The sequence below is a fragment of the Micromys minutus genome, assembly GCF_963924665.1.
Source record: "Micromys minutus genome assembly, chromosome: 4".
NCBI classification, from domain to species: Eukaryota; Metazoa; Chordata; class Mammalia; order Rodentia; family Muridae; genus Micromys; species Micromys minutus.
The window spans coordinates 88,372,516-88,385,795 of record NC_137973.1 but is presented as its reverse complement, the minus strand read 5'-3'; the positions used below and the strand labels follow the sequence as shown (position 1 = coordinate 88,385,795).

The window sequence follows — 13,280 nt, the reverse complement described above, 5'->3', positions numbered from 1 at the left end:
AAACTTAAAGAACCATGTGGCAACATGGCTAATTCTGTACAAAAGAAGCAAAATACTGGCAGTTATGAAGATAAATCGATATCCAAAGTTAACCCTATTGCCTGTAACTACTTAATGCGGATATTCACTTTCAGTTCTAAACTAGTAAGTACCACTGACTTAAGGTGCTTCGATGAAGGTAGATTTAGACATTTCCCTGAAGTCTGCAGAAAGGTGGTGCTTTGAAGCACTCCATGCCTTCTACCTGATAAGGAGTTGGACAAAAGTTATTACTGCCACTACACCCAAGTTCTTGTCAGTATTTGGTGATAAAACAAAGTCATTAGAAAAGTGTTTATTTTGCTTAGTGTTTTAAGTCACAAAAAAATTTAGGCTGTGTGGTTTGTGGAAGATGTTAACCCAATGGTAAGCCTGAGTGAGCTATAGAAGCCATCATCTTGCCAAAATAATGCACGCCTTGGTCAGAAGCAGCTTTCAATCAGTAACTGGGGAGTGCCAGAAACAATCGACACTTGGTTCTCTTGGGTGGTAGCTGTGCCTTATGGGAAGATGAGTTCTGTGAGAAGTGACATCTGTTTTCAAGCATGAAGCTTACTACTTACAATGACAATTTTTAGTTTCTTTATAAAACAAGTACTTCAATATTTCTTGTTTTAATCCCAGGTGTGATTGTCCACAGCTGTAAATTTATGATTTGTGCCTCTAGCAGGGGCAATTTTGCCAGCTGCAGATGTCCAAATGTGTATGACATTTGGGATTCTGGGGATGATTCAAAGGGTATATAAACACTATAGCCCCCAATGGTGGTTATGGGGGATTGGAGGGTGGCATTGGATACTGTTGCTTGATTAGTTGCTCATAGAAGTCAGAAAACCTGGTTGGGGAAGCAAGCCCAAGGAACTTAAACCCCTAATGAGCAGGAAGTAGTCTAAACATCTCTTTCCCCACCTCCTATTTTCTCTATCTAGTATTAGGAGTTATAATGGAGAAGAGTGGAAGAACCCAGAAGGTAGCCAGCTATAATTTACTATTTTTGTAGAATATGCCACTAATCTGAGGAGGATGCCTCTCTTTAGAACTCGCTGGTAGAAGTATGTTTTTGTTTTTGCATGAGAAATTGAAGGCTGAGGGCCACAAGTAGAGTCCTGCAAATCTTTCATCAGGATGTTATCCCAAGATGGGAGTTTTTACTTTCCCAGTATTTTAGATATAAATTGATTCCACTAACAGTAAATGCAAAAAAAATTGATTTTTTAAATACTTTGCACCCAAATTAATGTCTCATTACATAAAAATCAGTGTAATAGTAGTTATCAGAACAGCGGTTCTGGATTTTAGAAAACAATTTGATTCTTAATGACTGAGCTTAGTAATTGGTACTGCAAATCGAACCAGGAAGCAGGGGACCTGGCAGCTGTGATAGGCTGGAGCCCACAAAGCAGACAAAAAGCAGCCCACATCTCGTTTCTTGTGACTTTAGAGACGTGTGTCATACAGAGAAAGAACTGGTGAGCTGAAGACACCTAAGTCAGAAGTCTTAGCTGCTGTTTCATCCCAGAGGGATGAACAAAAAATGACCTTTTCCTTTGAATTGCTCTAAAGAATTCCACCACCCCAGTCAACGTCACCCTTTAGATAGGTGGGATTACACTGTTAATATCTACTTATGCTTTAGTCATATTTCCTTGAAAAACATTAAAGCCTGAATGACTGGCAAATAGCTGAATGAATATAGTCTTGCGTGTGCTGAGGGGTATGGCTAAGGGGTTAGAAGTATATTCAGAGCAACCTGAAGGGAGCACCTTTTTTTGTTTTTACCTAAAGCTACCCTCTTGAGTGCAGTGAGATCTAAAACTTGCTGGTATGCTGTGAAACTTAGAGGTGTTGGCTAATGTTGCCTGTTTCTGGCATGAAATGTTTTTATAAACCTGCAGCTTCATAGTTTACCAAGACATGGCTTTTCCTACTGTCCATTTTTCTCTGGGCAAATTTGACTATTGTCTGCAAAATGGGACAACCACCACACACACGCACGCACACACGCGCCCCGTCCCCTCCTGAAAGAACCAGATCTCTGCTGTAGACTGTAGACTTGGTGGAAAGCAGAGGTTGAACATAGCATCTCATACAAGGCAAGCTTGCAGCCAAAGTACTACATCTCTAAGTAATTTTTACCTAGTTTGACATAGGTGTTCTTTAAACTGTTCTCTAGATCCTGTTCTCTAGATCAGCCCCCAAGAGCTGGCTACCATGTAGTGCCACTACAGCTAACTTGAAAGCCCAATTTTATTCCTGTAAAGCTATAGTTTTGTGTTCAGCTGCATGCTATTAGCTAATAATCAAGCTTCCAAACCATCAACATACTTTAACTCAGCCACAACACCGGCTATACATTCCTTTTATGAACTGCAGTTCTTTTACCCACGAAATGTCTACTGAGGACAAGTCTCATGTTTTCAAGATGGGAACCATATCTACCTAAGTCATACTGGAGATGGGAACTCTATATACAGAGGTCACATTAGAGATTTACAGCTTTGTAAATGGGACCCCTACTACCAGTTTAAATTTTACTATACAGAACTTTACATGATCTACATTCCAAAACAGTAATATGCATGTAAGGTTATACAAAAATACTGATGTTCTTAACAGGATTAATAAGCACATCATGAAAAGTCTAATATTGTGAAAAGTTTATTTGCATTAATTAACTCCTTTTTTTCCCACCATCATAAGAGATACACTTGTTCTTTGTGGTCAGAAAAAAACATTTTGGAATGGACAATCTGATTCTACTATTCATTAAAGAAAAATTGAAGTCTTAAAACAATTCAGTGCAGCGATTTTCAGTAGTACAATCCAGTGCAACAATTTTCAGTAGTCCTATCTCCAGTGTAACCCAGCAAAATATTCACATATATTAAGAAATCTAAATTCCAAGCTGCAAATTTATCATTTTCCTTTATGTTCAAGCCAAGGAGCCTAAAGCAACAGTGGTCACTGCCTTTCAGAACCTTGACTTCATGACTGACAACAGAACTGAGCATAAGTTGCTAACTCAGCCACTGTCAGCCAGGGACAACCTCCAGTCCACCATGCTAGCTTTGGGCTTCTCAGTTCTTAAAATTAAACAGATCACTTACTGGAGTAATTAGGGCTTTGATTTTTTTTTTTAACTCAATCATTTTTCCTATAAAAAGTAAAATGTCAACATATGCCAGATGGTATCACTATGTGAGATGCAGCTGTAAAGACATAAATATCTTATGGCTGCAACTTTAATTTTTAAATAAGTCATCTTTCAATAAAAGTCTTGGTAAAAGTTTAAACTACTGGTCACTCTATAACAACCTGACAGGTGCACCCTTGACACATCTCATCAGGACATTAACATTTAGCTAAGTCTTTAATACAACATGATGACATTATGATTTAAACATTATTCTCCCTAATTTATTTTCATTCTTGGCTCTTTAAGCCATCTTTTAATAAATATGAAAAAGTTTAGGTGCAAAAATGAGTAATGCATGATTTTAATACTTTGGAGACAATTTGATAGTTATTTTCCTGTGACTTAAAAGAAAAAAGAGAATTTTCAATCTTGTGTGTTTCTGGACGTTTAACCTATAACAAATATATTGTAGCATATAAAATTTTTTAATCTTATTTTGAAAGCGTTACATACATAATTGTCCAAAATACATATTTTTTTTAAAATTGACACCAATGCATCCATATTCCATTAAAAATAATCTGACTTACGTGCACTTACCAGGAAGCAAGTTTAAAAATTTGGAATTTGTTTAAAGTGCTGATACTTAGGAGAGGGCTAGCTGTAAGCATGTTACCGTACCTATCAACAGAACAAGGACCTTTAAACTCAAGTTCAGAAAAAAAAAATTGAGGTTCTATGAAAGGAAGATCAGTAACAAACAGTTTCCACTGAAAAAGGATTCAGGTGAAACAAAGAGCACCACGATGAGCTGCATGAAGGTGCTGGGCACCGCATTCCCTGCAGGGAGCACTCCCTCGGAATGCACTGCAGCTGTAAATGCAACTGTTACCAAGGTGCTGGGGTGGGGGGGGCACCGCATTCCCTGCAGGGAGCACTCCCTCGGAATGCACTGCAGCTGTAAATGCAACTGTTACCAAGGTGCTGGGGGGGGGCACCGCATTCCCTGCAGGGAGCACTCCCTGGGAATGCACTGCAGCTGTAAATGCAACTGTTACCAAGGTGCTGGGGGGGGGGGGGGCACCGCATTCCCTGCAGGGAGCACTCCCTCGGAATGTATTGCAACAGGCTGTAAATGAGTCTGTTGGATAGTTACCACTGCTCTGTTCACCTCAGAAAACTGCATTTCTTCTAGTTGATTAAACATTCAAATTACAGAACTATACATAATGATGAAAACATAGTTTAAAGGAACATTTATACACGCCACCCTAGAGGTGACAAATTTCAAAGGGTTTCATATCTCTTAAGACACAGAATTTACGTTAATGGTCCAGGAGTGTTTTAGATATAGCTATAGATATATTTATATGATATATATTTCAACAAGAAGTGTAAAAATCTTTAAAAACAAATCACAGCACTCACAGCTGCTGTACATAGGAAGGTCTCAGGGTCACTCACTGGGTGTCAAACTGTTACAGACAGGATGTGACTTAAAAAGATGAATGAATGGCACATCAGGAAGCTGCGGATGTTTTATTAGAGGTCAGTTTTCATCACATCACTGATGAGTTGACTGCTTAAAGAAGCTCTGTCCCTGCCACCTGGAGCCTCTTGCTCTTCTGGATCAGTTAAAGGTCAGGAAAACGACTTGGGTCTTCCTTGTAGTCTTCAGGGATGGCAAAGATGGATCCATCAAATTCATCACATCGGAACTCCTGAAAAGTCACAGTGGCTGTGATCGTGGGAAACACGGGAATATCTGGAGAACAAACAGTGAGATGTAGTCAGATGTCCATCTTTGACAACACACTGGAGTCAGCCACCTCCCATCAACAACTCCTTTTCCACAACAACCCAATTTGCACCTGCCCCAGCATGTGCAGCTGCTCCCTAGGCTGCTCTGTATAGTGCATCCTCCCACCAACCACCATTTTTTAAAGCTTAACACTTTTGCTTCAAGAAACACCTTGTCACTTGATAACACCATACTGCTTTAGCACAGCAGGCATATAAAGTTTCTAGCCCAAAGTGAATTTGGAGATGGAGCGCACGTTCACCATTCTGGTCTGGTCACTTGATTCTTAGTTCCCGGAAACAGTACAGCCCACATAGAAGCCGGTCTGAGTCCTAACCCACTTTACTCAGGAGCCTCAGATTCATCTGTGAATAACCTCTGACGTGGTCTATGGAAGCCAACCCACAAGCCTATCCACAGTTAAGACACTACTTAGTAAAGTTGCTATTATAAGCCTAGTTTGTTTGCAGAAACCGTCTCATGCTTGAAAAGGAGGGAAGGATGCTCCCAGCTTCCACTGATGCTTATTGTTGGAGAGACACAGTCTCCCAGGAGTCAGCAAACTCAGGCCTTCTGAACAACTGGTTTTTGTAAGGTTTATTAAGAATTTTCCTAACCCAAATCTTTAAATTTCCTTAACTTTGTTCATTTCTTCAAAAAGAAATTCTTTACTCATTTCTTCAGTTTTACATATCACATTTAAGACTGATCTTTAACTTCTTTGTAAACTAAGGAAAGACTTACTTCCTAGGTGAGTCTTTTTGGAAGGGGTGGGGTGGGGGTGCTTGTACCCCAAACCTCCATTATCAGACAGGTCTTCTCTGTGTAGCTTTAGCTGTCCTGGAACTTACCCTGTAGACCAGGCTGGCCTTGAACTCAGTGATCCACCTGCCTCTGCCTCAAAGGTGCTGGGATCACTCTCTCCCTGTGATCTTTTCTGTACTGAAGTGTTTCTGCCTTGCCAGACCACAGGTGTGTTAAAAGACCTTCTGGTCCCTCTGCTCATGGCATACATGCACCAGACATGCTTGGTGCTGGAGACATGTAGTTAGGATCAAGCCACGGGGAATAATTGCTAATACTATTGTTATAATTCTTTGTCAAAATAGTTCAGCTGTTATGACCCAAGTCTGCCCTCTCATGGTCTCTGCAGGGACATCAACCCAAGAATTATTAGGAAGTCCCTGCCCTGAGAAAGAACACCAGAAAGATGAATCCAGAAACTGAATGTCACTTTTCAGCATATAAAAGCTGCTGAAACTCAAGGTACCAGGTTAGAAGTCAGCAAAGTTATTACCCTGATGACAGTGCTGATCTGAGACTCGAGCTTCACAGTACGTTCATGCTGCTGAAGGCACTCTAAAACAGCTACTAGGGAGGACTCTGGTAAACTATGCAGAATTATATTTCATGACTTCCCGTGTGAATACTGAATATCTGTTTCCTGGAATTTGGATGGAATCCAGTATGCCAACTCTTCCTCTGCACAGCTCTCTTAAACCTCCACTGCTGCTGTGCAATCTACCAAATTCAAGTCTGGATCCTTTTGCTTTGTTATCTCCGTACTGCTTTATTTTAGTAGCTTGAAATGTTCACATACATTGCAGGTTATTTTATTTAAATCACATAGAAATCGAACTTACATCAGGTACTGTTACTTCTCAGACATTTCATACATATAACAAAACAGAAACACCAATGCACCTTAAATTTTTTTTAGTAAATATGAAGTCACTAGTATATTCATTGTCCTTTAAAATATACACCTTAATTCCATCTGATTTTTTTTTGGGGGGGAGGGGGTGTCCTTACCTAATTTTACAGGAAAGCCAGGAGGAAGCTTCATTTGAACAAATTCTCTAAGTTTGTTAAAGTGCTTGAAGGGGGCTATTACTTCTAGAACATTCAATAATCTGAAAAAGAAAAGAGGAGCATGGTTGATATCTGCAATGATGTTCTTAAACTACAAGGCTCATTTACAGATTAACTTCCCAGGCACTGAGGAGGAAAGGCTCCAGTTGTGTGCTACAGAGTTCTGCTCTCAGCCCCTGATGACACTTTCTTACTAAAGCCCACAGGCTACTTAGTCATTCTGGAAGGAAAGGTCAACTGAACTTGTTATTGTTGGGTTATGATGGATTAATCTTAGTACTTATGATCCTGGGTCACATAAATTTCAGGTCATATAGAATCCTCTGTAGATTCCAGGATCCTTCTGTGTCCTATATTACATACAGTCTTATGACAAATCCTTTAATCCTCTGGTTGGCTTATTCCATATCATTCTTTCAACAGGGAAATTTTCCAGTGCCCTGCTATAAGAAACAGCACATCATCAGATCACTGCTTTCCTTTACTGAGCAGTCAACAGCTGGACACACAGAGTCATACTCTTTTCCTTTATGTCTCATTTTTCCTGTGGCCAAGAACTGGCCCCAGGACCCCAGGAATGCTAGGTCATCACTCACCACTGAACTTAATTCCAGCACTTTTTAAAAATTTTACTTAAAAATATTGAAGCATGTAATCCCATTAACTTTTCTAGGCTGGTCTTGCACTTTGTAACCCAGGCAAACCTTGAAGTTCTGATCCTCCAACCTCAAACCTCCCAAATAGATTATTGTGGGCCTAAGCATAATTTATCCTCTCCTATGTGTCAAAAACTATGGATGAGTAACTTTTATGCTTTCTTACCTTAGATTTGTTGCTTAGTAACTGAGGAATAGGCTACAAATAGAAGCAATGGGTAAAATTTGTCCAACATGAGTGGTGGCCCTAGGTTCATTCTACAGTACTAAAATAAAACAAATTCCAAAGGAAGCATGAAGACTAGGAGAGTCCCAGGAAAGCCTAGGCTACAGTGAAGTCCAATCAAAGCAAAGAAACCCTTCAATTTAAGAGTAATTTTTGATGGTGACAACTGTGTACCCATTTTGGAATCAAATGTTATCTCACAGACTCTGTCCTTTGACATTTCTTCTCTTAGATCTCAAATACTAGCTCAGCCATACTTGGAGGCTAATAAGTGGCTCTTACATGAAGCTAATTTTGTTCTCAGTCATGTCTCTAACCTATTATTCGATTTCCAATTTTAATTTCAACCACATCTACTCTCACTACTATGTCTGATGTATTTGGTTTTTGATATTGCTGTTTACTGTTAAAGTTAGTATTCCTTTAGTCTTTCCATCACTTTTTCTAAGAGTGATCTAGTCATACTGATTTATGTTCTTGATGTGCTTTTCCCATAGCAGTTACAGGAAATCTCTTCTGCTGCAGAATGGATTCTTGTCTACCTTTTGTATCCACAATTCCTTAATTTCCCTTTGTTCTATGACAATGGTAACAATCATCACAAGTACTCATTTATCTATTGCTCATGTCTTAGGGATTTCTGGAGTTAACTCCAAATACTCTGTAAAATCAGCTGAATTCCTTTATTAGGAATCAGAGTCAGGAGGACCCAGATATGTGCCTGTGTTTTCTAACTCCTTTCTTGCACTGCCTCAAGATTCTCCCTATGTGTGACCTCTAGCTTACATGGAAGTTCTACACAACAGCCTATCTACCCTTCTAAAGCTTGAGGGTGGCAAAGATAGAGGATATAAACAGATTGCTGAAAACTATAAATCCTACTGCCTTCTCTAATGGAAAAACAGTCACCATGTTGGGCCAGGTTAAAAGGGAAAAGTAACTGATTCTTCAACTGCTCCCCAGCTACATTTTCATAAGGAGCCAGGATCACACCCTATCAAGAGTGAGCCCCAGCACCCACCTCCCCCACACCCATCTCTCCAAGCTCAATGTTTCTAAAGGAGTATCTGGTGTAGACAGGCCTGGAGGGTAAACTCAAGGTGTGCACTGCAGTACAATTTTCGATAAGAACAGACTAAAAACAGAATGTTGATCAGTAAAAGAAAAAGGACAGGAGGTCAGCATTATAAATTTCAAGGCGGGTAAGAAGGAGACAGGCATGATTACTGTTGGAACCCAAAACACCCTGACTCAAAACACCAAAACTCATATGGCAAAATGCAGACTATTTCTGGGCTCTGCATTCAGAAGTACAGTCAACAAGACAGCCTAACCAATGTGCTAAAAGATAATAGCTTTTATTCCACAAATTTTTTCCTATGCTTTGAGGTTTTTTTATAAGCATGTGTTGCTTTAATAATTTTCTTTAGACTACCCAAAATTTATGTATAGAAAATGATACTTCTGCAAACCAGAAAATTTATATATGTGTGTAACCTCTTGAGGTTGTCTGCTTTTTTATATTTCGACATCTCATATGCAAGTCCTGGTGCCTGTCAGTCTTTTGGGACCTTTCATAATCAACAGCACACTTACGACTCAATTCCCAGGGGAAATTCCTGGCTCATGGCTACGGTAGCTTTGAATGTTTTCTTGCTTTCTTTGCATACCAGTTCTCTGCCCAGGTGTGGTGCCCTACAACAGAAAGAACACTGTTAAGGGGGCCTTGTTAAGAACTCATCAATGCTTATCAATACTTCCACTTTTCTTATCCTGTTGACATAATTACTATTATTATGCTAAATGCAGAATATCTGTAAGAAATGACACAAAGAAAAAAGCAGCTTAAAAGTTCAGAAAGTAACATGAACACTCAAGGAAGTTCATACTGAATATAACTGAATTTTAATAATAAACACCACTTTAGGAACAAAATAAAAATCATTTAATTCAATCCCTCTTACACTATCTACTAAAGTTTTAGCATTCAACAATAACATACACCATGATTACAAAATTCTATACATATGCAGTTAAAATTATAACAAATTTAAAACATTCTTTTTTGATGTGTGTGACTACAATGAGGCAAAAACACAGAATAAGCTGAGCAGACAAGGTTGAGTTAAAGCAGAAACTATTTAGAATCATTTCCCTGCAGAATTAACACAGAGGACCCGCCTTATTCATGTAGTTGTGACTGGGTTTTCCTGCCCCATTTAAAAGTTCTGTTGAATTATCTGGCATATGCCACAAGTACTACATGATAGTTTACTCTAACCTGCTGGGGCACCTAATGAAGGCTAGTCAAAATAATAGTCACACAAAAAAACAAAGTCCAACATTCCAACAAAAGAACAGAACATGGAAAACCTATAAACATTAGCATGCCTTTCAATAGGAAAAAAATTCAAGGCAGCTTCTTTTTGCACACAGTAGGATAGATATAAGGAGAGTATTTTATTCTCCACCAAAGAGGAACACTGGTGAACCAAGATAAACATATTAATTCAAAATAACCTTTATTTATTCACCTCTCTTCAACTCAAGCTGAATTGTAATAGTATGCCTAATTCCTCTCCAAGAGTCAGTAATAAAGCAGTAAGTAAAATGGAAGTGCACACATAATTTGAGAGGTTTCTTTCTCATGCTTACTTTATATTTCTTAAAGTTAAAAAAGCAGCTTCAAATAAAAATGCACCAATAATACCCTCTCAGAATTTTTGTATCTAAAAGCACTGTTTTAACCATTTTTTTCCTTCCTAAAAATTCAAGGAAAATATAAACTAAAAAAATAAACCACCTACTTTCCATTTTCAGCAGATATGTATTCTTCCCATGTAATAGTGTTCTGAGGAGGAGGGGTAAGAGACTGTCTTCTAACCGGCTGCAAATAAGAGAAAGAAACAAGGAAAGTGTAAAATGCAGGGTGAATAATATCACATTTTACAATTTAAAGTTAGAACACACTGAGGCAGGAAAGATAAGGGAAACTTAGCAACTCAAGACTCCTCTTTGTTCGAGCTACATGTACCCATTTCCTAACCCTGCACTTAGCAACCTGGGGCCTGCACCAGCATCAAGGTGAAGGGACTCACCACTCCAAACAACACGGAAAGTTGGTTCATCCCTAGCAATCCTTTCATAACACCCATGTTTCCACTCAAACATGCCCCAAAACATATCCAGCTTGGTAATGCACAGTAAAGCAGACTGTCATCTTGAATAAATTTTTTTTTAATAAAAAACCCTATTTACCATCTGATGCCGATGCGTGATTAGGCTTGTATACGAATAACATCAGATGAATTATGGTAAAGGACATGGACAATGGAAAGAGCTTAGGTCAATCAAACCTGCCAATCAAAACAGATACCCTTCTCTAGCAACCATTTCCTCTCTTCCCCAACTCCATAAAAGAAAGCTCCAAATACTATCTATGGCTCTTGGATGCTCTAGCTCAGGCTGGACACTGTTCCTTTGTAGTCTCCTATTACTATCTCTAAATAACTCCTTGTACTTTGCTATTTATGTGTTTTCTCTATTGAGAAGGTGTCAGAAGCTTGAACACACTGGGTCAAGACAAAACTGCCTCACACGACAGTAAACGGGGGTTGGGATGTTTAGTGATAGACAGCATGCCAGCACACCCCACACAGCAAACTATTTAAGTGCTGGTTCATTTAACCTCTTCAACATATATTTAATGGGGTTAATCCCACTGGCAGTCCCCTGGCAGCATTAAGACTACCTCTTCTTCATGTTTCGGCTATCTAAAATCCTCCAGGCATGATCTTAGGTGCAGAAGCACAGATAAATGCAAGGTTACTGGCTTCAAAACACTTAGGCAACGGAAGAAATCTTTGTCAATGAGCAGTGTAGCAGGAAAAAAACATAAGAGTCATGGTCACTGGAAATGGCATAGATGCCTGCAGTCCCAGTGCCTGGGAAATGGAAGCAAGAAGAGCAAGGTCAGCCTCTACCACACATTAGGTTCAAGGCCAGCCTGAGACTGCCCCTTACCCTCCCCCATAAAAGCCATCTAAGTCTGAGTCTATTCATACTGCCCAGGTGAGGGCACAGGGCTGAATTTTTACTGCCAGTTTCTCACAACCCCAAAGGACTAAGATCAAAAGAGCCTCCAGCAACACAAGTGAACAATGGCTCAAAAAACATTAGAGGCCAAATGAGGCCACAGAAAGCAGCTCTACAGACTCATGGAGGCTTTCATCTTCTTGATTTTGTTTTTTGAGACATGGTTTCTCAAAGTAGTCCTGTCCTAAAACCTACTATGTAGACCAGGCTGGCCTTCAACTTGCAAAGATCTACCTGTCTCTTCCTCCTAAGCAGAGTTTCCAATCCTGAATGGATTATAATATTTTTAAAGTAGAGAGACTCAAAGGTGAAAAATATGAATTGATGTATTTATTTCAACTACAGTAAGAAACACCAAAAGAGAGATAAAAAACACAGTTAACCTATCTTTAAGGTCAGTCAGAATTCAATGTCTATTAAATATGAGTTCAGATCACTGTAGGATAAGCTAGCAATAGTAACTAAACTAGGAAGAGACTGCAAACTAAAAACTACTAGGAAGAAGTAAAATGGATGACAGCAAAGAGTAACTCCATAGAAAGCAAGGGTTTTGTTCTGGGTTATTTTAAAGAGTCTCAAGAAGTCTAAGCTGGCCTCAAGTTTACTATCTACTTGTAGTATAAGGTTAAGATAACCTTAAACTCCTGATCCTTCTGCCTCCACCTCTCAAGAGCTAGGATTACATACATGTGCCACCTGGCCCACCTTCTCCCCCATCTTTCTCTTACAATATGTCCGTAGTAAGTCAATGGAAGACATCCCAGTAAGAACTCTAATTGGTAAACTGTGCCTTGTTTCAACAGGCTGCTACAAGTGCCTGGAAAGGCTACAAATCCTTGTTCCAAAGCAGTAGTTATGCAGAAGAGAAACTGGCTTTGAATATTAAACAGTACAGAAGATCCATCCTTCACGACCGGGTATAGCAAATAGAAGCTGCCACTAAGGAGCTGGGTAACAGAAGAAGAACGGATAGCCAGGGCTTGCTAAAAGCTGCCCAATATACAAAGACCCAAGTTCTAGAGAACCAGCAGCCTGCGCACAAACATACACACACACACACACTTTCCCTTTTTCTCATTCTCTCATTCTCTCACTCTCTCTCTCTCTCTCTCTCTCTCTCTCTCTCTCTCTCTCTCTCTCTCTCTCTCTCACACCAAATTTTAGGTAGCAATGGATCTATCTATAAATTCAATGCGATAATCATCAACCACCCCAAACATGCATTATATATTAGAAACTAACAAACTAAAACTTAAATATTCATGAAAAATCGCAAGGTTCATAACTAAGTTTTCTGATCACAACCACAAGGTTGAGGCAAGATGAGAATCATAAGACACTGCCCCCCAAAAAAACAAACAGCCTTTTTCCTGTCCTACCAAGATCTGTGATGAACAGCCTCCAAACCAACATTCCCAGCATCAGAAACTAAGCCAAAAGTTGTCCCAACAAGCT

The 13,280-nt window shown here is 39.4% G+C and overlaps 1 protein-coding gene across 3 annotated transcripts in view; it reads right to left on the bottom strand.

The window, feature by feature from the left end:
* Positions 1–2,708: 2,708 nt before the first annotated feature.
* The window catches only part of ANKRD13C (ankyrin repeat domain 13C), a 43,655-nt gene continuing 33,083 nt past the window's right edge, over positions 2,709–13,280 (bottom strand). For all 3 annotated transcript variants that reach the window (XM_080915640.1, XM_080915642.1, XM_080915641.1), the window contains 4 exons: positions 10,538–10,617; positions 9,327–9,425; positions 6,789–6,889; positions 2,709–4,940 (listed from right to left, as the gene is read on the bottom strand). In XM_080915640.1, coding sequence (XP_080771766.1) covers positions 4,810–4,940; positions 6,789–6,889; positions 9,327–9,425; positions 10,538–10,617 — 411 coding nt within the window. In that variant the 3' untranslated portion in view covers positions 2,709–4,809. The remainder of the gene's footprint in view (positions 4,941–6,788; positions 6,890–9,326; positions 9,426–10,537; positions 10,618–13,280) is intronic.